The sequence below is a fragment of the Dromiciops gliroides genome, chromosome 2 (assembly GCF_019393635.1).
Source record: "Dromiciops gliroides isolate mDroGli1 chromosome 2, mDroGli1.pri, whole genome shotgun sequence".
NCBI lineage: Eukaryota > Metazoa > Chordata > Mammalia > Microbiotheria > Microbiotheriidae > Dromiciops > Dromiciops gliroides.
The window spans coordinates 556,061,537-556,089,508 of NC_057862.1; the positions used below are offsets into that span (position 1 = coordinate 556,061,537).

Below are 27,972 nucleotides of genomic sequence, written 5' to 3' on the forward strand. Positions count from 1 at the left end.
ACATCAAATTGTTTCATATTTTAAAGCTGTGCAACTTATCCACAAAGAATAGAAAATGATTGGTGTTGAGCTCATATTCAAACACCAGAAGGAGTAAAGTGCTAAGAAATTTCTAGACAAAAAAATTGGGATTATGATTATGTTTATTATTATTATAATTCCTCATTAGACCATTATTTAAAGTGCTATTTTGTGCCAAATTACTTTGAAAGGTCACTGAAAATATGAGTGCTATTATTGGCAAAAATCAAAATTCCAGGCCTTTTCAAGAAAAACTTTAAACCTATTTGGAATCAATCATTCTTCAAGATGATATTTTCATGAAAATTTATGGAAACCCCAGTAAACATACTAATCACCAATTTCATGGTAATATAACTTAGGTCATATAATATTGAGCTGCCTTATGGATTTTCCTGTCTATCCTTCTGATACACTGCTCTCTGCATGAATAGTTATTGCTGAGATGATAAAGGTACAAAATATGAATAAAATCATGTTTGATTATATTTTTCTTGAGAATTCTAAAGTTAACCCAATTTGTTTAGTTCATTGTAGTTAATCAGAAGTTAAGTGCTAACATTATGAAAATTTGTATGTTTAGGCCTCTAAATCTACCATGGATCTTATTTACTGAGATCACTCAAGGATATGAATGAGAATTTCGAATACTTTAAAAGAGATAATTTTTTGAAAATATATAAAAATAAAAATTTTAAACTTTTCATATATACTTTAAGTTGTATTACATTGTAATGATAAATCATTATAATTGGCATGTGTCCATGAGTTTTGCAATATATTTTAATCATTTAAAATATATATACATATAGAATAAAAAATAAATTATATATATGTATGAATATGTATGTGTGTGTATGTGTATATATGTGTGTGAAGAATGCCTAAAACCTTGTACACTCAAGGGGTAGGTAGCCTTGCTGGGTACATGGTAGGAATTTAATAAATGTATATGTTTTTATTGTTTACTAAAATAAATCAAGACCAATCCATCTACATAATAGCCATTTGTGTTCTTGAGGACATCAAACATTCCTTATCTAAGTTTTTCTACTCTCAATTAAACAAACTAATTTCCTTCAACCGATCCTCATGTGACATCCGAATATCTTTTACTATTTTTGTTGTTCTCCTCTATACACAGTAGCACATCAATGTCCTTCCTGAATTATGATACTTAGAACCAAATACATTGCTTCAGATAATGGGACAGATAGCAATGGGACTAAAACCTCTTTACCTTTGCATTGTGTCTTCAGGCTCTGGACTTGGAGGCAAGACAACCTAGGATTAAAAAGGCCCTAGACACTCATTATTAAAGTCCCTTCCAACTCTAATATGATTTACTGATGCTATAGCCAAAGATGTCATTAACTTTCTTTTTCCTCAAAGTGACTTCTAATTTTTCTAATCTTTAATGCCTTCTCTGACTATGACCCATTTTAAAACTTAATTTTTCACTCTTCCCATTCTGGATGCTGTTTAACTCCATTTCAGATTTTCTCTACCCTCAAATACTTTGAATGTATCTTAATCCTATTACCTCTCAAGTTTTGTTGATTCACAATCCTGTATTACTACCACCATCTGCTACTCCTGTGCTACTGAATAGAACTAATAGAAGTCACAAAATCAAGATAACTAGGTTTACTATCAATTCATGTTATTTCATCTCAATTGCAGCAATCATTTTACTCCTCCCTAGCTGATTCTCTGTTTTACACTCCATGAAGAGTATCCTAAACTTCATGTATCTTCCTCACCCACTCTTTTAGATAAAGACCTCATTTTGCACTTTACTGAAAAAGTAGAAGCCATTCACCATTAACTCCCTTTTCTCAACTTAAAATCCCTCAACATTATCCCCAACTCTCTGCTTCTTTATTCAAATCTCTGAAGGATGGGTATCCATTCTTGCACCAAGGCCAATCCCTGTACATATATCCTTGAAGTCAAATGTGCTTGGCTTCTTTTTAAGATTTCTGATATATTTTTTTAAAAAAATAGTTTTTTACATCATTTTAAAATTTTGAGTTCCAAATCATCTTCTGCATACCAGGCCCTCCAACATTCACTGAGCAGAAAAGTAATATGATATTCATCATACATGCAAAATCATACAAAACAAATTTTTTCCTATTAGCCATGTTGCAAAAAAGCAAGAAAATAAGTAAAAAAATATGGTTCAAACTTCACTCAAAGTATATCAGTTTGGGGCAGCTAGGTGGCACAGTGGATAGAGCACTGGCCCTGGAGTCAGGAGGACCTGAGTTCAAATCCAGCCTCAGACACTTAATACTAGCTGTGTGACCCAAGGCAAGTCACTTAACCCCAATTGCCTCACAAAAAAAGCATATCAGTTCTCTCTTTATAGAAGTATAAATTTTTTTTTCTTATGAGTCCTTTGGAATTGTTTTGAATCATTATATTGATCAGAGTAGCCAATTCTTTAACAGTTGAGCAACATTACAACATTGTTATTCTGCACAATGGTTTGCTTCCTTCGTTTTGCATCAGTTCATGTAAAGCTTATCAGTTCTGAATCCATTTCCCTCCTCACTTCTTATAGAACAATAGCAATCCAATACAATCATATACCCCAACTTGTTCAGCTATTCCTCACCTGATGAGCATCCCATAAATTTCTAATTCTTTTTTCACCACATAGGGAATTGCTATAAATAAATTTGTACAGGCAAATGAGTTTTGTTTTCCTTTTTCTTTTATCTCCACGGTATATAGACCTTATAATGGTATTGATGGGTCAAAAGGAATACATAGTTTTATAATACTTTGGGCATCATTCCAAATTTTCCTCTGGAATGGTTGGGTCAGTTGACAACTCCATGAACAGTACATTAGCGTTAGTGTACCTATATTTCCAAATCCCCGCCATTTTACATTTTCATTTTCTAGTCATGTTAGTCAATCTGATAGTTGTGAGGTGGCACCTCAGAATTATTTTACTTTGCATTTCACTAATCAGTAGAAATTTTGAACATTTTTAAATCTGACTATTGATAGCTTTGATTTCTTCTTCTGAAAATTGCCTGTTCATATAGAATGATCATATACCAATCAGGGAATGGTTCTTAATTCAAAAACAAAATAAATTTAGCCCATTGATCTACATATGTGAGAAATAAGGTCTTTATAAGAGAACCTTGCTGTAAAAATTTCTTCCCAGTTTCTGCTTTGTTCTTATTTTGGCTGCCTTTGTTTTGATTCTGAAAAAAAAATTTTAAATTTTGCACAATTAAAAATTAGCCATTTTGTTTCCTGTGATCTTCTCTATACCTTCTTTGATTATAAAATCTTTCAAACATAAATCTGATGTGTATTTTTCTATGCTCCATTAATTTTCTGATGATTTCATATTTTATGCCTAAATCATATGCCTATTTTGACCTTTTCTTGATATATGCTTTGAGATATTAGAAAACCTTGTTTCTGTAAGCCTGTTTTCCAGTTTTTTTTAGCAACTTTTTCAAATATTAAGTTCTTGCCCTCAAAGCATGATTCTTTAGATTTATCAAACACTAAATTACTATGGTCATTTACTTCTGTATATTGTTTACCAAATCTATTCCACTGATCTTCCACTCTATCTCTTATCCAGTATCACATTGTTTTGATTAAAAATATGAAGAAAGGTGGCCTAGTTCATACTATATTACAAGGTACATTATTGCCTCGTCATATAGTATGAACTAGGCCACCTTTCTTCATATTTATCATTGATTCCCTTTTTATTCTTGATCTTTTGTTTTTCTAAATAAATTTTGCTATTATTGTTAGCTCTATAAAATATTTCTTTGGTGGTTTGATTTGCATGAATGCTCTTATTTTTTTATACCACACTGACAATCTAATCTAACTTGTCAATGGTCTGACAAAGGAGGACCATTATCACAGACTCATAAGCCACAACATTTGAATAGATAGATGCTCACCCTAAACATACTTTCAAACTGGCATAGCTTTTGGAAGACCCATGTTTGAGGTTGAATTAGGGATTAATCTCAAATTTTAAGATTTATGACTTGAAAAAACTTTTGACTTTGCAAATGTTTAGAGCTAGAAGGAGATTCCAAAACCATATAGTCTAACATTCCCATTTTATGGGTGAGGAAATTAAATCTTATCCTGGTAAAGTGATATTTGCCTAGGTCATAGTTTGAAATTGACCTGAACCTAGGTCATTTGGACTTTAAGTCCAGTCCTCTTTCTAACATTCAAACTGTTTTATTCTGTTCCTCAAATTGAGAGTGATGTTTCCAACCTGTTTTCAATATATTTTGTTTAAAACTTATTGCTTTTAAAAAGTAAAAGGCTATCAGGCTTTGGAGTTAGAACCACAATACATTATTCTTATGGAATTATAGGCAAGAAAGGCCTGTTATACAGTAACTTATATTATTTTATTTGAGGTCCAATAACATGACATCTGCACAAGAATGGCTCCTTTATTGGCAAATATGATATGACATCTCTTACCTTTTTTTAAAATTCCAAACATTAAATTCCACAATGGCTTAGACAATAATGGTGGGATTCCCAGAGACTTACCATTAAAGTTCATTTTGACCTGAGAATTCTATAAATTTTCTTATTAACATGGACCAATTTATCTGATTAACTAGTTCACACTTTGTGCTCTAAGTACGTTATTTATTTTGTTATGTAGAGAGAACATGGTATGACAGTAATAAACTGGCATATGAGCTGGACCACATTTAGTTAATTTCCAGGGAAGATTAAGGATGATGTAAAGCCTCTGAGTTCAAAAAACTACAATGAGGGAAGAGGGACATCAAAAAGTACTCTCTGTTTCTCTCACATAAAAGAAATTGCTTTGAAATTTTAGGTAATGTTGGCCCCAACCTAGTTCTCGCTTTTCTTCAGAGGTTCTCCTCTCATTGCATACTATTTATTAAAGAGAACATGAGGAATAGAAATTATGATTCTCTTATAGTACCAATGAAACCTTTAATTGGGCAATTATTTTATTTTATTTTTTTTTTTAGTGAGGTAATTGGGGTTAAGTGACTTGCCCAGGGTCACACAGCTAGTAAGTGTTAAGTGTCTGAGGTCGGATTTGAACTTGAGTACTCCTGAATCCAGGGCCGGTGCTCTATCCACTGCGCCACCTAGGTTCCCCGGGCAATTAATTTTTAATAGTTGGACTTGGGCATTTCATGAAGATTACAAAATATAATACTCACTAAAAGGTCTTAAAAGGAAAATCTGGTGTTTGATGATTAAACATTACACGTGTTAAAAAATAAAGTCATTTTATTCCAACACATAGTCACATTTCACATTTCACAGTTCTTCAGCTATTTATACCCATATTTCTTTCCCCAAAGCAGATGAGTTATCACTATGAATCCAACAAATCAGATTCCTGAAATCTCCTATGGGATAAATACTCTGTGCATCTGAAATAACATTTTTTCTCGCTTTTAAAGTCAAAAATTATAAACTCAGAAGAAAAAAAATCTTATTTATAGAGAGGCTTATTGTAAAATCCTGCCAGGACAAGTCTATGTTGGTCTAAACAAGGTAATCCATTTCCAAGGGGAAAATAGTTCAAATTCATGAATGTGACCATTTACTACCATATTAAAACCACCTTTCTTCTTCAGGAAAAATCCTCTCAGGAGAGAATTTTAAATATGAGAAAGAAGTATGGGACATGTTTTTTCATGCCATTTGATGAAATGCTTTAAAAGCACAAAATTCATGAGATTATTTGGATATGATGTCCTCAGAGACTGGATGATGTGATTTTGACTTTTCTGGTTAACTTCAGGACAAAACAAATTATGAATATGTACCTAATGTGAAAAAGATACAGTGCTGTTTACCAACTATAATCTTTTTAATTTATCCTTAGAAGTATTCCTAAATTGATAAACTGAGAATGAGGGAAAGAAAGGGAGAGGATTGAGCTGGAGAGAAAAATTCATGGATTGGTTATTTAAAGGTAATTAAATCTGTCTTCCTAATTTCATGAATATAAAACATTCCCCCAGTAAGAACTCTAACTAGGAATGACTAAACGTGGGTAAAGTTAAGTTATTGGGGGCAAGAGGAAAATGGGGCAGTGGCTGCAATGGCCTAGAATCCAATTTATCCACAGAAACATCTGTGCAAATGTAGGGTGCAGCTTTCCATATAAAAGAATAGGGCAAAAAGTGTTGTGTCAATGGCAGAGGGGATGAGGGTACCTTCACAGCAGCTGGTTCCACTGAATCAGCCTATGCCGAAGAGAATCTTGTGGCGATGGATAGAAATCATCAAATGTGTCTCACTATGAAGGATAAATGATTACTAATAGTCACTGTATTTGTAGTCAGGAATACTTCTTAAGTTTGGTCCCTTTTCTTTCAGTGGTGACAATTCATTATTATTATTATTGTCATTTTTATTATTATTAGTTAATCTCTTATAACAAAAGAAAAGAATTTTGAAAAAAATCAGTTCCATAAAACCAACTGTTAAGGGTTAAAATTCTAGCTAAACTGTCTAAAATATCTAATGAGTGGTCGCCAATAAATTATAAGCTTTAGCAAGAGTTAGACTTTTAAGCATTTATTAAGGAGAATAAGAATTTGGTAAAGAGAGAGAAAAAGGCCTAAATTCCTAGCTATTAAAGGGAGAGCACATTTCTAGCTCCGCTCTCCACCAGAGTCCAAAGGGAAGAGCGCGAGACTGAGCGCCAGTCTCTTCCTTCCTCCTCCCACTAGTCCGCGTCACTTCCTGACTCCTGAAGAAAAGACTCCTGGTCTTGCCCTCAAAGACCTTCGCTTCATGGGCAGAACTCTTCTACAGTTAGTATCCAGCAGGTGGCGTTATTCCAATCGTTACAGTCCCCCCTGTTGTTCCTCAAGAAACAAAATGTTTCCTTGACGGAACAGTAAAAAGAATATAATAACTATTGCTAGCTAATAATATGTGAACAACAATATAGAAAAGGAAGAGAGGAAAGTTTTGTCCAGAGGGGCGATTTTTTTTTTGTCCTCATGAACCGACGCTTTGACATTAGTCTTGCAAAGGGAGGGCCTCTGCAGAGAGTACATGTTACAGATGGTGTATATTATAACAGAAAGAGAAAAAAAACAACAAAAACAACAAATCAAAACTGTTCATTTAAAGTCTCTGAAAGTCTTTTCTTAGATGTCCTCTAGGTGTAGTCGTGGAATGGAAGTCTTTTCAGGGGTTGATGTGTGGATGCTGGTAATCAGCCAGGAAAATTTCCTACAAAATTGAGCTTAACACAACTTTAAAATAGCTTTGTCAATAATCAAATCCAACAATGAAAGTTCTCAAAAACATGTCTAAGGGAATTCAGAATCTTAGTTGTTACACATGAAACATATAATAAAACAAAAATTGAACCATTCTTTAAAATTATAATATTACTATAGTCCCCCCTTATGGAGGGTAATTGAGAAGACAATTGCTGCAATATTAATTAATAAAAATAATTTTTATCTTTGTTTTATCACTTTTTGCATCATCTGCCTAATTATCCTCATGCCATTATGAGAAATTAAAAAATCTAATATAATTGGTAACAGGTGTCAAGGCCAAATTCAACACTGTATTTATCATGACACCTGAGATAATTATGGGGGTTACCATAAAAGAACAGAGAAATGATGGGATATGAGCATTCCCACACTTGAGCAATATGTACTGCCCATACAGTATGCCAGGCTTAAAATAGGTGGATGGAATATATGTCCATGCCACCGAACATATTGGAAGAAACTGAGTCAGACTTAATCAGATGCATGGGACTGAGATGTCCATGGCATCAGGCATATAGGAGGGAGCATGGAAGCCAGGTGTAGAAGTGAGATGGGTGGGATCAATACTTCCAGCCATCTGTACAATATTGTGGGGAAAAAGAGTATAAAATATTAAACCAAGAGAATCCAACCTCAACATTTGTCAAAAGCCGTTCCCTCGGCCATACCTTGACTTCATGCATGTCTCCCCTCATGTGACAGTTCAGTGTCTGCTCCTTGAGCAATATGTATTCCTCTTGTGATTGGATGGCACCTTGGCCAACTGGCATCTGATAACTCAGAATAAAGGTAATTAGTGTCTTAAATGATAAGTTCCCATAATCCAAGTCTCATATGGATTTAAAAATTGAGGATAATAAATGATTGCAAAAAATGTGAATACATCTTGACTCAGAACACAATATATAATTATGCAACAATTTCAAATAATATCTCTTTTTTTTTACTTAGTATACAATTACTTTTTTGAAAAATCTGAACATATTTAAATACAAGTTAAAGCACAACAGAATCTCAAAGAAAACTTTTTTTTGAAAAAAGAAAACTTTTACAAATGTTCCCCTCTTTTTTTTTTTTTGGAATGTGCTTATCAAAAATAATACTTCTAGAATCAATTTACACTTGCCATGGCAACCAATTTGCCAAGCAAATGCTTTAAAGAGTTTGATCAAATAATCAGTTGAGAAAAACAAAAACAAACAACTCAGAATATGGGACCACAATACTCCTAGAATTAACATTGTATTATGAAATCAAAACCATGTTTCAAAATTAGATAGATGAATGAATAGAAGAAAATACACGTGGAATAATAAAAGACAATGAAATTCAAACTAGGGAAATCTAAATGAATATGAATTTAATATTAATAAGAGTACTATAAAATATAAACTTGATCACATGACTATAAAAAGCTTTTACAAATATTCTCCTTGTTTTAGAAACTAAGTATAAGACACAATCTCAAAAGCATGAAAATCTCTATGAAAATAAACCCATACCATTAATTTCAAAATGTATATGTAATAGCATAGAAATCCTATGTAACCTCTGAACTGATACTATTAATAATCTGAGTGAATTCAGAACACTCTTGATTCCGATATCTAAAATCCCCAACACTCATATCAATACCTTGCCCCTTACTTCTACATTTCTGTACAATATATACCCTTCCATGGCAAAAGAAGCAGAGTCTTGAACTATGTTGATGATTGTCATTCTTATACAGCTTAAATTTTTCTTCTTTAACCCCTCTATATTGTCTGTCAGTCTTTTCACCATACAAATGCTTTATGATATTACTAATTAAAGACAAAAGCAGGTTAGCAAAATTATGAACAAAACGAGCATATCTAGAATTTAAAGGGCTTTCTAAGGTTGTCTCAGAAGCACAGCCAGGCTGGGGAAGGGCTGAGCCTGAAGCTGCAAATGTAGTTAGAGAAAGTTGAGCATGCGCATCAGTTCTCTGGACTTCCCAGGCAGGGGAAGCAATGGGCTTGGCCATGGGAGGAGTAGAGGGTGGGGTTTGGAGAGGAGGGGAGGGACCAGCGCAATTTGAATCAGACTTGATTTTGAACTCAGGCCTGGATTCCTCTTCCCCCACTTTGCCTCCAGGTGCTAGGGGATTAAAAGCTTCTAGAGGGTGGGTCATTGCCTCCAGGCATGCAAAATTAGAGCAACAATTAGTGTTAGAACTGGGAAAAGCTGCAGGAATCTCTTCAGGTTTCTCTGAAAAAGCATGGTTGGGAGAGGGAGAGATATTTCCTTGTGTGAGTAAGTTGCTGGCTCTTTTAACAAAATAAAAAGAAAAATAGAAAATCCACAAAAACAAAGTATTAACATGATCTTATCTCCCATTTGTCTGGTTAAACAGACTAAAATAAAAAATAGGGTAATTAGGGAGTTTAAAAGGTCCATTCGAAAAAATTTAAAGGAAAACACAGCCAGTACACCAGTACTTAGCAGTTAAAGGGAGAGGGAGGGGAAATTTCTTACCCAACCAGCAGATCAGAAGAAGACTGAGGGTTAGCTTTCCTCTTCGTGGTCAGCCATCTGTTAAGGGTTAAAATTCTAGCTAAACTGTCTAAAATATCTAATGAGTGGTCGCCAATAAATTATAAGCTTTAGCAAGAGTTAGACTTTTAAGCATTTATTAAGGAGAATAAGAATTTGGTAAAGAGAGAGAAAAAGGCCTAAATTCCTAGCTATTAAAGGGAGAGCACATTTCTAGCTCCGCTCTCCACCAGAGTCCAAAGGGAAGAGCGCGAGACTGAGCGCCAGTCTCTTCCTTCCTCCTCCCACTAGTCCGCGTCACTTCCTGACTCCTGAAGAAAAGACTCCTGGTCTTGCCCTCAAAGACCTTCGCTTCATGGGCAGAACTCTTCTACAGTTAGTATCCAGCAGGTGGCGTTATTCCAATCGTTACACAACCAACATATTAATCAAATCTGATAGTCTATGCAGTATTTCACAATATAGTTCCATGCTTCTGCAAAGAAGAGCTACTGGTCAACCTTCTCAGTCCTTATAATTACACAGTTATATAATTTTACAACTATTATATATGTGTTATATATATATATGCATATATAATGTATTAATTACATATGCAACTGTAAGTATATTATACAATTATAATAGTTCATTAGCTATTTAATACTAGCCCCTATATCATCTGACCTCTAGAAAATGACTTTGATAACACAAATATCTAGTTTACTGACTAACACTTAAGCTGTTGGAAGCAGCTTTCTAGAGCTGTAAATTGATTCCTTTTTGAACCCTCTTGGAAACCAGTCTCTATGACTCTTTGCATCAGATATGGAGTTGGAATAGGAAAAAAAAAACATAAAACAAACTAGGAGGTACCTTACAATCCTGACACTATATGTTTGTTGTTGTTGTTGTTGTTGCTGCTGTTGCTGTTGTAGTTGTTTTTGCAGGGCAATGGGGGTTAAGTGACTTGCCCAGAGTCACACAGCTAGTAAGTATCAAGTGTCTGAGGCCAGATTTGAACTCAGATTCTCCTGGTGCTTTATCCACCTAGCTGTATTTCCACAGCAAGTCTTTTATCTTCTGGCCTTTGTATTCACTAGATGCCACTACAACTCCACAGAAAAGCATTGATAGAATGCATATTTATCTACATAAATCATTTTAGCTGAAAAGAAATTCTCTAATAAGCAGCAGAAATAAGAACTTATCATGATGGAGTAACGATGCAGTTTTTCTGCAGGCATTCTTGCTTGAAAAAAAGCAATTCATTTCATACCCTATGCCAAACATCTGGACTTGCCTCCAATATATCTCAAAAAGAGAAATAATGGGAAGGGGCTTGAGAAGCACTTCCCACTCCTAACATACAATCTCCTACTCAAAAATCACTGAATTAAAGGCGGTGTCAGGAGGAAAAGATTATTCATCAAATATTGAATATACCCAACCACATCAGAGGCCAGATCAGCAGGGTGATGAATGAATATTTCAACAGTTTATGCACCCTCAGCTAACAGAAAGGTCACCAAATCACCATTAGCAATCCAAAATATCTTCAAGTTTGAGAGGATCCACACCCCAACCAGACTGCATACTTTCCAAGGTTCCACCACATTGGTTGTTTTTTGAAAGATGTAAACTTTGTTCCCATTTGTCATACAAAGTCAAGAAGAAAAATCAGAGCTTTGCAAAAAGAAGAGACATTTTCATAATGCCCACAAGCCCTGCCTAACATACATACATACAAACACAAAAGCAGAGACCCTCACAAAAAAGACAAACCAAGATGTATGTATGTTAATTCAGTGTTGAACAGGAAAACTCAAACAATTCTAAATTCTATCAACAAAAACCTTGCCAAACATCGTTGCATCAGGTGGAAAATCAGAAAGTAAACCATCTCAGTTTGTACATGTGTTATATGGTACAAGCTTATTTGGTCAAAAATCAGATATTCTCCTTCCTTTTCCTCCCCTTCCCCCATTATATTTTCCTGGAAAAAAAAAGTATCAACATGGGGAATTTATATTCATAGGATCACGGAATGCAAGAGAATAAGCATTTATTAAGTAATTAATATGTGTCAGGCACAGTGCTTTATAAGTATTTTGTCATCTGATTATAGATTTATACATGTGAAATACCTTCACCTATTTTATCCCTCTTATTTTAGAGAGGATAAAATTAAAGGCCCAGAAGGTTTAATTACACAGAGAACACAAGAAATAACTAGCAGAGAAAGGGACTGGAACCCAGATCCTTTTATTCTAAATCCAATACCCTGGCTGATATTTCTCTCTTGGTCAGTTCTTAGCTAAATAATTCCTGAATAGCTATCCAACCCTGCATCTTGCCTGTCTCTGGAGATGCAGTAAGCTTCAGACTCATTGGAATTGAATGTCAAACATCACACACGTTCATTATAACTGCCTGAACAACTATAACAGACCACAGTGGAACAGAGCATGATCTCATAGGGGGCCATAACAATCCACAGTTGGTCATTTCAAATACTTGTGTTTACTCATTGGTTGAGCCAGGTTCACTCATATGGAATATCCTTCTTAGGGAATCAGCTGATGAAAGTAGAAAGGGTAAACCCCAGTCATTCAACCAGGATTAAGGGTGGCAGAAGGGGGAAGGCATGCATGTCTAGAGATAATTCCCCCACTGTCTAAATTGATTGTTTAAAAATTATAAGCAGTATAGTGCTAAAATGCATATGATAGGCATTGAGTTCACTATAGAACTAGTTAGTCTGTCTTTCAAATACATGATTACAGGAAGCTCTTAATTCAAACCATACTTTAAAAAAACAACGAGTATTCTTCTGAAAGTATTGTATAGCTACAAACCATGGATTTTCACAATTTTAGAAGAAATACAAATGGCAAGTAACCTAAAAGACAATATACAGATGCATAAGAGGCATAAGTAGGCTGGAGCATATCATGAACTAAGAATTGTGCATGAAAAGTGACACAAGAGATAGATGAGATATTGAAATATATATCATTGGAAAAAGTGGTGGTCCTGATGCAATGAGAGTGAGGGATAAAAAATGGACATCTGATATCCTCTACATGTACTATAAGATGCTAAAAAACCCAAGAGGAAGCCTTCAGCATGTTGAGAAAATTATCTTTGTATGATTTATTAGAGGGAATTATAAGAACTTTTCAGGATTAGACATAGATGTGTTTCAATTTGTACCAATGTAGTATGTCCTTACACTGATGAGACCATGAAAATAGTAATGTATTGAAGTTCTAGGCTTAAACTACTTAACATAGACTCATGGTGCTCTTGTATGCATTTTTCCCCACAGGAAGATGATACCACTAACCCATTACAAGTAAAGCATATGCTTTTAGTTGTTTCTTAAATGGCAATATGATTCATACTTACTAGTTCCCTCCTGAGGCCAAGGGCATGCATTTGCAGCATAACTGGCTGAAGTTAGATGCATACTCTGACCATTGACTAGAACAATGATGACAGGGCTAAAACACGTCTGACTGCATTAGGATCAGCCAACTAAGTGTCCCTGAAGCAGCTGACTGCTAAACCTGCTCACTGTCAAACGTCCCACCTGTTCATCTATCCAAGTAGCCTTTAAGTTCTACAAGAATGTTCTAAGGTGTATTTCCAGCCAGAAAAAGGAAGACAATTTGTCTGAAATGATCACCAATGCTTCAAACAAAAATGATACTACTCCCCCAGTAGCAGCCATGCTGTGAGAAGTTGGCCCTTTCCATTTGGAAGAGGAATTTCTACGGAAACAAATAACAAAAATGTTTGTTTACTTTTTGGTGCTGCTTATAAAAACCTGACTGTGTTTCTTATTTTTGGAATGCAATATTCCATGATATCTGTTAGAGTGAAAGTTAAAGGAAAGCTTGCATTTGTAGGGCCCCTTACTGATAACTTCACTCTACATCTGATAACCCATTTGCATTTCACAGGATTCACAGAGCCAGATGTTATGTTATCCTTTCAATAACAAATAAATCAATAATCATTTGTAATTTCTGATGTGTGCGGTGATACCTCAGAGTTGTTTTAATTTGCCATTTTCTAATCAATATTGATTTTTCATATGACTATAGAGAGCTTTGATTTATCCTTTTGAGAACTGCCTCTTTATATCATCTGATCATATTTCAATTGGGAAATGACTGTTATTTTTATACATTTGAATCAGTTCTATACTCAGAATATATTTGAAAAATTAGGTTTTTTTCAAAGAAAATTCCTATAGTTTTAAAAATTATTACTTCATTGTCTATGATACCTTTTCGCAAATGTAGCTTCCCTGACTATACCTTTTAATTAGGTCTTTTTTCTTCTTTACTCATTTTCCAGTCTTTTCTTGACTTTGACCTTTATAATAAAGTTGGGATCTTCCCACCAGCGGGTAGGAAGGGACTGTCCCAAGCTTCACGCTTTTTAGTGATGTTGTTTTCAGAGCTAGTTCTGGGGATCTGCAAGTTTTTGGTGCTTCTATGGTGGTGTGATCCAGGGAGAAGTATGGACCCTGCTCCCCCGGGCTGCACTCTGGTCTTTATCCAGGAAGGAAAAGGGACTAGTTCCCTGTAGCCACAAGTACTAGAATTCTCTTTGCCTTGGAACTGTGACTAGTTCCCTTACTCCCTTGCGACTCCCCTTATATCCTAGAATTTTGAGTCAGAATTGCATATGGGGAATAGGGTTGACAATCAGGGTTATTTATACACAGTGCCCACAAGGAACTTCTGTAATTTCTTTCTGTCTAGTTCAACCCTCTTACTTTCTTTGGGTTGAGAATTCCTAAAGCTGTTGTTCCTGCTTCTTCCACTGTTGCTTCCACTGGGTGTGTGGTCTGTACAGTAGCTTCCCCTTTGCTGTCATAAATATTTCCGGCTGACCTCTTAAGTTTTCTAAGGATGGGAATAATGTCTCACCCTGACTTTTTGTTGACTCCACTAATCCAAAATTTTATATGAGGCATTCTTTTAAAGTTGTTTGGAGGGGGATATTGAGAGAATTTAGCTGTGTTGCATCTAACCCACTGTCTTGGCTCTACCTCCTCTATGCCTTCTCTTTGAGCAGGAAATATACACCATACACGTTTCCTATGTTTGGTGCATCTGCTTTGTCTCCTCCAGTGCCTTTTCTTTCTCTCTTTCCCTTTCTTTCCTAGAGTGCAATTGTAGCTACTTATCCCTTGTTTCCTTTAAAATGCCTCTTCATAATCTGCTTTCTGTGGTTAGAGTTTGTTATACATAGAAGTAACTTTTCCAGAGTCCTCCCTTCTTGATTTTCTCTCTTGCTTCATTGTGTATATATGTAATAATTTTTGCCTCCTTTGACCAGTTCAAATGAAAAAGATCAATTATCATTGACCTAGAAACACAGCCTAGGTGGTGGAGTGAAAGGTCACAACTGTCACATCTGCCACACAACCTAAAATAATAAATAAAATTCTGAATCGAAAAGACATAATAAATTCATAGTAAATATTTTTTCCAGGCCAGAGCAGCTTAGGAAGACAGAAAAAGAGGTTTGAAAAGAATGAGGTAGAACATTTTGCAAACTATTGTGAACAATGGGCTAGCTCCTGGAATGCTATGCATATGAAGCTGTGCACAGTGGAAATGGTCTGCTACTGTGGGCAGGAATAGTATCCAGAAGTGGTAAGGAAAATGAACAACTCAGTCAGAAAAAAATCCCAGGTAAACTCTGTATTAACAGTGATGTCAAAATTAGGGAACAGTTGTCAGTGCTGTTGCCCATTACTCACTTTAAGGTTGCAGGTCCAGGGTGATTGGTCATGTATTACCTAGTTCCACATCTCAGTTGCATGGCACAGAGAAGGGCAGTCTCACTCATGAAGGAATAAGGACCATAATTGGGTAAGGATCAGAGCACTAGACAGGAGAATAGAGACCAGACTTCTCCATAGATTACAACATATTTAAAACATCCAAAACCTACAGACCCCCACATTAAGCTATGAAAGCAGAAGGACTTAAATACAGAAGTTCAAATTATATATTCTACCAGATTAATAACATCAAGTCCAACATCATGAAAAAGGCTAGAACAAGTAGCAAAAAAAAGAAGAAACAAGCTAAAAAGTAAAAGAACTACTATGGCAACAGGAAAACTCAATATAAAAACTCAGGACAAAACACTATTCTGAAAACATCTACCAATCTGACCATAAAAAACTACTGTGGTAACAGGGAAGACCAAGACACAAAATGAGAAGAAGATAATGAAGTCAACAACTAAAAGCAAAGCCTAAAAGAAAAAAAAAGTGAATTGGACACAAGCCCAATAAGAATTCCTGGAAGAATGAAAAAAATTATTTTCAAAATCAAATCAGAGTGGTAAAGGAGAAATTAGGTAAAGAAATGAGAGCAAAGGAAGAAAACCATGAAAAGACAATGTACAACTTTGTTTTTAAAGGGCACAAAATATTGAAGAAAATAATACCTCAAAAAACAAAATTGGCCAAATTGAAAAAGAGGTACAAAATTTCACTGTTGAAAATGACTCCTTACAAAGCAGAATTGGTAAAATTGAAAAAGACATACAAAAGGTCACTGAAGAAATTGTAAAAAATCTACCAATAACCACCTGAAGGATATGTCAAAACAATAACTTTCAGGAATATTATAGCCAAATCTAGCAGCTTCCATACTTCAAGCAACAAAAAATAAAAATAAAAACATTCAAATATTGTACACCCACTGTCAGAAATATGAAAGATTTAGCAGCTGATATATTAAAGAACAGAGGGCTTGAAATATGATATTCCAGAGAGCAAAAGAGTTAGGACTGAAATCAAGAATAATCTGCCCAGCCAAACTACTATAACTCTTTGAGGGAAAAATGAATGTTCCATGAAATAGAAGACTTTCAAGCATTTCTGAAGAAAAGAATAGAGTTGAATAGAAAATTTTGCCTTCAAATGTAAGACTCAAGAGAAGCAGAAAAGGGTAAACATGAAAAAGAAATCCTAAGGAACTCAAAACTTTTATACTCTTTACATTCCCACATAGAAAGATGATGTATGTCACTTCAAGATCTGTATCATTATTAAGACAGGAAGAAGAATTCTACATTGAAAGAAGACATTGGAGTAAGTTGATTATGCTGGGATCATTTTTTTAAAAGTATGGGTGAAAAAAAAGGATGCCTTGGAAAATGGGGAAGGGATAGAAAGAATAGGGGAAATTACTGCATATAAAAGAGGAATGGAAGGAAGAGCTTTTATAGTGGAGGGGGAAATGTTGGAGGGGACAATGCTTAAATCTCACTGTCATCTAAATTATTTCAAAGCGGAAGAATGATGGAGAATGGGAGAGAAGGAGACAGAGGGAGAGAGAGGGAGAGGGAGGGGGAGAGAGAGAAAGATCTGGTCAATTGAGTGCAGATATTTGTTTTACCCAATGGAAAAGTATGAGGGGAAGGGGACAAGAAAAAGGGGAGTGTGATTTAAATAAGGTGAATAAAGAATACAGAGGTCAGGAGAAAATCAGACAAGTGGAGAGACAGAAGAAAAAGAGAGAAGAACAAACAGAAGAAAATAGGATGGATGGAAACAGAGTTAGTAATCTTAACCATGAATGTGAATGAGTTTAATTCTTCCATAAAAATAGAAATGTATACCAAAATTTATTAGAATTCAGAATCCAACAACGTGTTGTTTACAAAAAGCACTTGAAAATAGAGACAAGTGCAGAGTTAATATAAGGAGCTGGAGTAGAATATATTATGCTTCAGCTGAAATAAAAGAAAAAGAAAAAGCAACAATAGGTCTAATTAAAAGATAGGAGTGGGAAAACTACATCTTACTAAAATGCCACATAAAAATTAAATAATATCAATACTAAAAATAGATTCACCAAAGAGTACAATATCCAAATTCTTAGAGGAAAATTAAATTAATTATAGGAGGAGATAGTAAAACTATACTAGTATAAGACTGCAACTTTACCCTCTTGGAGGAAGATATACATGCATACATATGTATATATATATATATACATATATACATATACATATATACATATGCATATATATACACATACATATTTGGGGGTAGAGGTATATGTATACACATATATACACACATATAACATATGTATGTGTATATATTATGTATTCACAAATAAATAAGAAGTATATTAAACAGGCGAATACAATTTTAAAAAAGGTAGAAAGTTTCATGCAAATAAAGACAAATCTAAAGAAGTGGAGAAATATTAATTACTCAGGGGTAGGGTAAGTTAATATAATAAAAATGACAATTTTACATAATTTGACTATTTAGTATCATACCAATTAAACTACTAAAAATGCTTCATAGAGACCAAAAAATCACAAATTCATCTGGAAGAAAAACTTAAGAATTACATGGGAATGAATGAAAAAAAATTGTGAAAATAGGTAGCTTAGCAGTATAAGATTACAAACTATATTATAAAATGGTAATCATGAAAATGGCAGCTGGGTGGCACACTGGCCTTGGAACCAGGAAAACTCATCTTCAATAGTTCAAATCTGGCCTAAGACACTTGTGAGTTGTGTAACCCTGGTCAAGTCATTTAAGCCTTATTTGCCTCAATTTCTCTACCTTGTGAAAATGAACTGGAGTAAGAAAAGGCAGACCACTCCAAGTGTTAAGGGATAAAATTCTAGCTAAACTGTCTAAAATATCTAATGAGTGGTCGCCAATAAACTATAAGCTTTAGCAAGAGTTAGACTTTTAAGCATTTATTAAGGAGAATAAGAATTTGGTAAAGAGAGAGAAAGGCCTAGATTCCTATCTATTAAAGGGAGAGCACATTTCTAGCTCCGCTCTCCACCAGCGTCCTCAGGAAAGAGCGCCAGAGTCAGCGCCAGTCTCTTCCTTCCTCCTCCCACTAGTCCACGTCACTTCCTCCCGCCAAAGAAAAGACTCCTGGTCTTGCCCTCAAAGACCTTCGCTTCATGGGCAGAACTCTTCTACAGTAAGTATCCAGCAGGTGGCATCATTCCAATCGTTACACAAGAAATTCTCCAAGAAAATTCCAAATGAGAATAGATTATTTTTTATATTTTTACCTTGCCATCTGTTTCTAAAATATCTGGGTAATTTTCTTTTATGTTTCTTGTTACTGTTATGTCTAGGTTCTTTCTATTGGTCATGGCTTTCAGAGTCCAGTGATTTTTACATTATCTTTCCTTCATCTAAGACAACTGATTTTTATATCAGATATCTTATTTTTCTTCTACTTTTATATAGTTTTATTTATTTTCCCATTCTTGCTTTTAACACCCTCATTACATTTATTAAGTAATTCAAAATCTAAAAACAAACAAACAAAAACTTTTGTTTCACTTCTTCCAAGAATTGCAATGGAATACGTCTATACTGTATTTTTTGAGGCTTTCTATGTAGATGTATTTTCATTATTTTCTGATATATTTCTGTCTTTTGTATATTGTTGTTCAGTCATTTTTTATTCATGTCCAACTTTTTGTAGCTTTTTTGGGGGTTTTCTTGGCAAAGATACTGGAGTTGTTTGTCATTTCCTTCTCTAATTAATTTTACATGTGAGGAAACTGAGGCAAAATCATTAAGTGATATGCTAGTAAGTGTTTGAGGCCAGATTTAAACTTAGGTCTTTCTAACTCCAGGCCCAGCACTCTATCCACTGTGCAACCTAGCTATCCATGACTTCAAAATATCCATGACATCAAAATATCTCTTTATGGTAGAATATTTTTTTTTTCATTCTTCCAGTTTTATGTCCTGTCAGCAGATTTCATGTTAGGTCCAAGATTGTGCATTTTGAGAGGGTATGTCTGGCCTTTGAGTGGTGCTATTTTGTATTTTTTGGTGGGGTTGCTGTTATTTTCTCCAGGTCCTAATTATCATGTTTTTCAAGAATATAAAGGATAGCTCAAGCTGGAGATTTTCAAGTTTTCAGTGAAAATGAAATGGTTTGATTCAGGGAGAAGTCTAATCACTGTTTTTGTTGCCTGACTTTGGGCATATCCTGAACTTAATTTGTATTTTAGCAACACAATAGTGGGATTACCTCAGGTTAAAACTCAAGTAAACTTATCCAGACCTGAGTCACCTAACTGGAAGTCTCTGCAAGTTGAAAATTACATACAAGCAAGCTCCTCTTTGTTTTGAGCTCCATGACCTCATTATTCTGCTATATTTTGAGGATGGTTCCTACATCCAAATCTTTTAGTTATCCATACATCTTTGACTCTCTTTTCTACTACTTGCTCAGAACCTTACCTTTGGTCCCAAACTTTCTTTCCCCTTGCCCATTACTCCTGGGTTCATGTTCCTTTTTAAATACTGACTGATCAAGGCAGCTAGGTGGTGCAGTGGATAAAGCACTGGCCCTGGATTCAGGAGGACCTATGTTCAAGTCTGGCCTCAGACACTTGACACTTACTAGCTGTATGACCCTGGGCAAGTCACTTAACCCCAATTAACCCTCACTGCCTCACACACACACACACAAAATACTGACTGATCTCTGACCCAGCATTAGGGTTTAAGTGACAGAGGTACAAGTTGTGTCCTGTTTCTGCTCCCTTCAGGGTGTCAAACCCTTCATTGGATAGAAAGCGTCTTCTTCCCTAAGACATAGTGGCTGTTTCTTTTTTCCTGTGTTCATAGACAGGACAAAATCCTTTGAGTTATGACAAGTTTCTTCCAGGAGACTCTGCACATTTTCGGGGGGTTTATAGGATCAGCACACAATCATATGAAAAAAAAATCTAAAGGACTTGCCCATCCATAGAAAATATTGGTTCAACCTGAATTCCATTTGGGATTTCTTCCATTATGATGGTGAATATATTTTACAAGCATACAACTCCTTGGTTTTTCCATTTCTAATGTTTATTATCAGAGGATCATTGCATAGTTATTTCACTTGTTATATTTTTTCAAGAAATCTTGAGTGATTTTGATCTACAGATAGAAGATACCTAGTTATAAGAGTCTTATAGAAAGTGAATGATTTACTTAATGAAATGCTTTTCATAATCAAGAAACTATAAGTACAAAGGGATAATATGGTCTATATGCCTTTTGTTAATTGTGAAATAGTAAAGATGTTATAAATTGTTGAACATCACTTATGAATGTTTGCTTATTCATAACTAATGTCCTCAATATGTATACATGCAACTCTCAGAAAATCTTTGGATAGACAGTAAAATATATGTATGCATATATAAAATTGTTGCTTACTGGTATCCTCAACTTTTTGTATTAAAGGTCCTAGATTGTCTTCTGCATCTTTCATATTTTTATTTCATTAAGAAACATCAATGATCTCAAAATTTTGTTGCCTTCATTATGGTCTCTACTATATCTTTCTAATTGAATGTGGTTACTTTTCCCCATCTTTATTATCTTTAGTGATATTTTTCCTCTTAAATAAACACATCTGGGACTGTGATAGCAAAGTCCAAATGAGACAATTTTCCTTTTCTTGAAGAAGAAAAATCACTTGTTAAAGTGATTTTGCCAAATCTTTTTTTAATTTTTTTCTTCTCTCAGGTATTTTTCCAGTTTCATCCCTGAATGCTCCCGGGATCATTTTACTTACATAGATATCATTTCAAGATTTAAAAAATATATATTTGTTATACTTCATTGATTTTCTCTGCTTTATGAGCCAGTTAGAAGCCAAGCCTTAAGAAGACTAAAGGGTTAATAATATAATCAGTCCTCACAAAATATTAACACAAAAATTAATTACTCTTTCCTAAGAGATTAAAACAATTATCTTAAAAGGATATAAGGTTAAAACAATATTAATTCACTTTTACAAAAATAGCATAGCTAAGAAAGCATTCTATAGAAAGCTACAAAATTAAATCTTCTAACACTAAGCAACTTTGAAATGGGGCTTTTATAGCTCAGGGAGGCAGGAAGGAAATTACTTCCTTGGTCTTTTCAAAGATCAACCCAGGTCATATAAAAGAAGTGATGCTTCTATCCCATAGATGATATTGTTCATAATTGCCCTTCAACCCTTGTAATATTTTAGACACATGGATATTCTTACCCAGTGTTTCCTTTAGCAGCCACTTCTTTCAGTTTAAAAAAGTCATGATTTGTTAACTTGTGCTTTTAGGGCTCTTTTGCTCACAATGTTATAATAGTTAATTGACATTTGTTAATTTTATGCATAAAAATTGTGTAGTGTTAGCATTGTTTATTTGTACTTTTATATTAAGTATTAATCAGTTTAGAGTTAAATTGTTCCAATTGTATACCATATTGTTTGTTATTTAGTCTTAAGTGCCTAAGGAATGTTTGCTCACTGAGGAACAAAATAGTTTGAATTTTAACATACAAAAAAAAGAAAAAATAATTGATGTGGTAGTTATGTCTGAGTGAGCTGTTTATAGTCAGATCATTGAGTATTATAAGAATTAAGAAAGAATAATGGGGCAGCTAGGTGGCGCAGTGGATAGAGAAAAGGAATAACGAGAAAAGATATGGTATAAAATTAAAACAACAATTTAATATAAATAGATAAAATGGACAATATCTACACTGTAAAACTTTTATCCATTAGACAAAGCATCATTTTTGTTGTTTTTTGTCTTTTAAAAAATATTATTTAAAATCTGGAGTGGATGTTGGGGATGGGGAGGAAAGGGAGTAAGAGTGAAAACTTTGGTGATATAAAAAAGAAAATAGCAATAAAATTTTACTTAAAAAACAAAAATAGTGTGGTTCTAAGATTGTGGAGGAGAGGAAGTACTCAACCAAGCTCTTTCTTTTGTTTTTGTTTTTTTTAGTGAGGCAATTGGGGTTAAGTGACTTGCCCAGGGTCACACAGCCAGTAAGTGTGTGTTATGTGTCTGAGGCCGGATTTGAACTCAGGTACTCCTGACTCCAGGGCCAGTGCTCTATCCACTGTGCCACCTAGCTGCCCCCAAGCTCTTTCAACATTCCCCTCCAAGCAACTTTAAAATAACAACTCAAGTCAAATTTTGGGGTGACAGAGCCAATGGTCAGAGTGATATATTTACCCAGTCCAACACAACTTAGGAGGTCAAAAGGAGATATTTATGACACAGGTGCAGAGGCTGGCCCAGAGCTGACATGGATAAAATACCTGTGGTGATGAAAATAGAAACAGCAGCAGCTTTGGGAGCTGTCAAACCAGAGATGAAAAGAGGATTGGTAACAGTCAGAAAGAGATTACAGGGAATGCCTGTGCTAGCACTGATCATATGACTAAATTCTTAAAAAGCAGAATTGGCCAAATGATGAAAAAGGTACAAAAGCTCACTGAATAAAATAATAATTTAAAAACTAGAGTGGGACAAGTAAAAGGTAATAATAACTCTATGAGACATCAAGAAATAATAAAACAAAATCAACAGAATGAAAAAAAGAAAGAAATTTAAAATATCTAATTGGGGAAACTAACCTGGAAAGTAGATTTAGGAGGGATGATTTAATAATTATGGACTACACAAAACCCACAATCAAAGAAAGAGCTTAGATATTATATTTTCAGTGGTTGTAAGGGAAAACTACCCCAGTATCCTAAAACCAGTTGGTAAAATAGAAATTGAAAGAATACACCAATCACCACCTGAAAGAGATCCCAAAATGAAAACTACCAGAAATGTGGCAGACAATACTAACAGCTCCCTAGTCAAAGATAAAATACAGCAGTCAGAAAGAAACCATTCATATATTGTAAAGTCACCATCTGCAGTATGAAAGAATTAGCAGCTACCATGTTAAAAAAGCAGAGGGCTTGGAATATCATATTCCAGAAGACAACAGGGCTAAAATCAAAAACCAGAATAACTTATCTTGCAAAAAAAAAAAAAAATGAGCATAGTCTTTCAAGGGAAAAAAAGACCCAAGAAAAGCATAGAAAGGTAAACTTGAAGAAGACTCAAAAAGTTTAAACTGCTTACATTCCTATACAAGAATATGATGCATATAACTTATAAGAACTTTATCATTGTTCGGTCAAATAGAAGGATTCTACATAGACGGATGATGTGGAAATGAGACAAAAATTCTGGTATAATGTAAAAAAATATGAGTAAGAACAAGGGATGCCTTGGGAGAAAGGGGCAGGAATAGGAAGAATGGGGAAATTTTTACACATAAAGAGATGCACAAGGCAAAGCTCTTAGAGTGGAAGGCAAATGTTGGAGACAATAGGCAACACAATCCTTACTCTCATCTAAATTGGTTCAAAGAGGGGGAAATATACATACATACACACACAAATACTTGTCATACATAAAGTTAAGAGGGGTTGGTGATCATTTCTTAAAGCACTATAGTATTGCATTACAGTCATATACCACAACTTGTTCAGTCATTCCACAATTGATGGGCAACCCCTCAATTTCCAATTCCTTGCCACCACAAAAAAGAGCAGCATTTTTTATATGACAATAGATAGCTTTTTCTTCTTCATCAGAAAACTGCCTGTTCATATCCTTTGGCCATTTCTAAATTGGGGAATGACTTGGATTCTTATAAATTTGATTTAGTTCCTGATATATTTTAGAAATGAGGCCTTCATCAGAAATATTGGCTATAAAAATTGCTTCCCAGATTTCTGCCTCCCTTCTAATCTTGGATGCATGGCTTCTCTTTGTACAAAAACTTTTTAATATAATGTAATCAAAATCTTCCATTTTGTATTTCATAATATTCTCTCTCTCTTATTTGGTCATAAACTGTTCTCCTTTCCATAAATCTGAGAGTTAAACTATTCCTTCCTCTCCTAATTTACCTATGGTATCACCTTTTATGTATAAAGCATGTACTCTGTAATGGGGTAGTCTTGAAGTCTTACCAATAGGATTAGGGATGAAGTAAGCATGTTCATTATCAATACTGTTATTCAGTAGTGTATTAGAAATTATAAATATAACAGAAAGTTAATAAAAATAAATTGGAGGTATAAAATTAGTAAGGGAACAGAACTACCACTCTGAAAATAATATGATGAGAGAATATTATGAAATGCAAAATGGATGATTTTGATTACATTAAATTAAAAAGGTTTTGTGCAAACAAAAGCAATACATCCAAAATTAGAAGGGAGACAGAAAACTGGGAAACAATTTTTATAGCCAGTACTTCTGATAAAGGTTTCATTTCTAAAATATATCAGAAACTAAATCAAATTTATGAGAATCCAAGTCATTCCCCAATTGAGAAATGGTCAAAGCATATGAACAGGCAGTTTTCTGATGAAGTCAAAGCTATCTATTGTCATATGAAAAAATGCTCTAAATCACTATTGCTTAGAGAGATGCAAATTAAAACAATGCTGAGGTACCACCTCACACCTATCAGATTGTATAATATGACAAAACAGGAAAAAAATAAATGTTGGAGAAGCTGTGGAAAAATTGTAACACAAATATATTGTTGGTGGAGCTGTGAACTGATCCAACCATTCTGGAGAGCAGTTTGGAACTACGCTCAAAGGGCTATAAATCTTTGCATACCCTTTGGCCCAACAATACCACTATTAGGACTTTTTCCCAAAGAGATCATAAAAAAGGGTAAAGGACCCACACTCACAAAAAATATTTATAGCTGCTCTTTTTGTGGTGGCAAGGAATTGCAAATTGAGGGGATGCCCATCAATTTGGGAATGGCTAAATAAGTTGTGGTATATCAATGTAATGGAATACTATTGTGCTGTAAGAAATGATGAGCAGGTGGATTTCAGAGAAACCTGGAAGGATTTGCATGAACTGATGATGAGTGAGATGAGCAGAACCAGGGAAACATTATACACCATATCAAGAACATTATATGTTGATCAACTGTGATAGACATGATTCTTCTCAGCAATACAATGGTCCAAGATAGTTCCAAAGGACTCATGGTGGAAAAAGCTCTCCAAATTAAAAAAAAAAAAAAGAACTGTTGAATTTGGATGCAGGGGGCAGCTAGGTGGCACAGTGGATAGAGCACCGGCCCTGGAGTCAGGAGTACCTGAGTTCAAATCCGGCCTCAGACACTTAACACTTACTAGCTGTGTGACCCTGGGCAAGTCACTTAACCCCCAATTGCCTCACTAAAAAAAAAAAGAAAGAAAGAAAGAAAAGAAAAAAAAAAGAATTTGGATGCAGATAGAACCATACTATTTCTATTGTTTTTGTTGTTGTTTTCCTTTTTTGAGCTTTTTCCTTTTTGCTCTGATTCTTCTCTCATTACATGCAGAAGCATGTTTAATGAGATTGTACATATATAACCTATATCAGATTACTTGCTGCCTTGGGGAGGAGAGAAAGGGGAGGGATGGAGAAAAATTTGAAACTAGAAACCTTATGAAAACAAATGTTGAAAATTATCTCTAAATGTAACTGGAAAATAATAAAATATTTATATGGGGGAAAAAAGAAAATAATATGATGGTATACATAGAATACCCTAGAGAATTAATTTAAAATACTTGAAACAATTAACAATGTTAGTAAAGTTTCAGAATGTAAAATAAACTCACATAAATCATTAGCATTTCTATATATTATAAGCAAAATTCAGTAGGAAGAGATAGAAAGGGAACTTCCATTCAATATAACCATAGACAATCTAAAATACATATCTGTAAAGATGAACCCAGTTTCTATATGAACACAATTAAAAGTACCTTTTACATAAATAAAGTCAGATCTAAACAACTGCAGAAATATTAATTGCTCATGGGTAGGATAAGCCAATCTATAAAAAAAAATTCTACCTCAATTAATCTACTTATTCGTTGACATACCAATCAAATTACCAAAGTATTTTTATAGAATTAGAAAATATTGGGGGAGGGGGAAGGGCAGAAGTGAAATCCTACATGAAAGTAAGAGGAAAAGGCTTATGGAGTGGGGGAAGAGATGGGAGAGGAGCAGGGCAGTAAATTAATTTTATACTTATCAGAAAAGTCTCAAAGATCTTAAACTCACCAGAGCTGCCTCAAGGAGGGACTAATAGACACACCTAACTGGGTGGAGTAATCTATTTAATCTGGGCAGTAAATGAGCCTAACACTCATCAAAATTGGCTCAAAGACCTCAATCTCATTAGAATTGGCTCAAGGAGGGAATAATGTACACACTCAATTGGGTAGAGTAATCTCTATAACCTTGCAGGAAAATAGGAGGGGAAAGGGATAAAGAGAGAGGGGCAAAAGAAGGAAGGACAGAGTCGGGGAGGGGACAGACAGAAGCAAATCCCTTTTGAAGTGTGATAGGATGAAAGAAGACGGATAATAGAATAGATATCATGTGGAAGGGAATAGGATGGAAGGGAAACAGTTAACAACAGTAATCATGAAAAAGAGAAAAGGGGGAAAAATTGTACAAAAAATATTTATAGCAACTCTTGGTGGAGGCTAAGAATTGAGAATCAAGGGAATGTTCATGAATTGAAGAATGATGGAAAAAAGCTGTGTTATATGATTGTAGTGGAATGGACTTGTGCTACAGGAAATGACAAACAGGATGATCTCCAAAAAACCTTGAAAGACTAATGAACATCGATGTATAGTGGAGTGAGCAGAGCTGAGAGTTCAGCAGTATTGTTCAATGAGTAATTGTGAATGACTTAACTACTCTCAGCAGTACAATGATCCAAGACAATCCCAAGGAACTAATGAGGAAGCATACTATGCACCCCTATAGAAAGAACTGATATAAAAAGAACATTTGTGGATTGTACATATATAACCTGATTGCGATCTTGTGGAGGGGGTAGGAAAGGGAGAGAGAAAAATTTGGAACTCTAAATCTTATGAAAATGAATGCTGAAAACTACCCTTACATGTAAATGGAAAATAAAATAAATGTTTGTTGGGGGAAAAAAAGAAAATATTATAAAAGTCACCTGGAAAAATAAAAGTTTAAGATTACAAGGGAATCATTGAAAAAAATATGAAATATGGTAGCCTGGCAGTACCAGATTTCAAACTATATCACCAAGTATTAAACATGAACACAATGTAGTAATGGCTAAGAGTGATAGATCATTGGAAGAGATTAGATACAAAACACACAGTAATAAATGATGTTTCTATTGTCATGTTTGTTAAACCCAAAGATCAAAACTTTGGGGACTAGA

General features: G+C 34.6%; 1 protein-coding gene across 1 annotated transcript in view; it reads right to left on the minus strand.

Moving 5' to 3' along the window:
• Nucleotides 1-23,099, minus strand: part of LOC122739299 (40S ribosomal protein S17-like) — a 50,687-nt gene extending 27,588 nt beyond the window's left edge. Inside the window, exon 1 of the mRNA XM_043981099.1 lies at nt 22,982-23,099. Coding sequence (XP_043837034.1) covers nt 22,982-23,099 — 118 coding nt within the window. The remainder of the gene's footprint in view (nt 1-22,981) is intronic.
• Between the last annotated feature and the right edge of the window lie 4,873 nt (nt 23,100-27,972).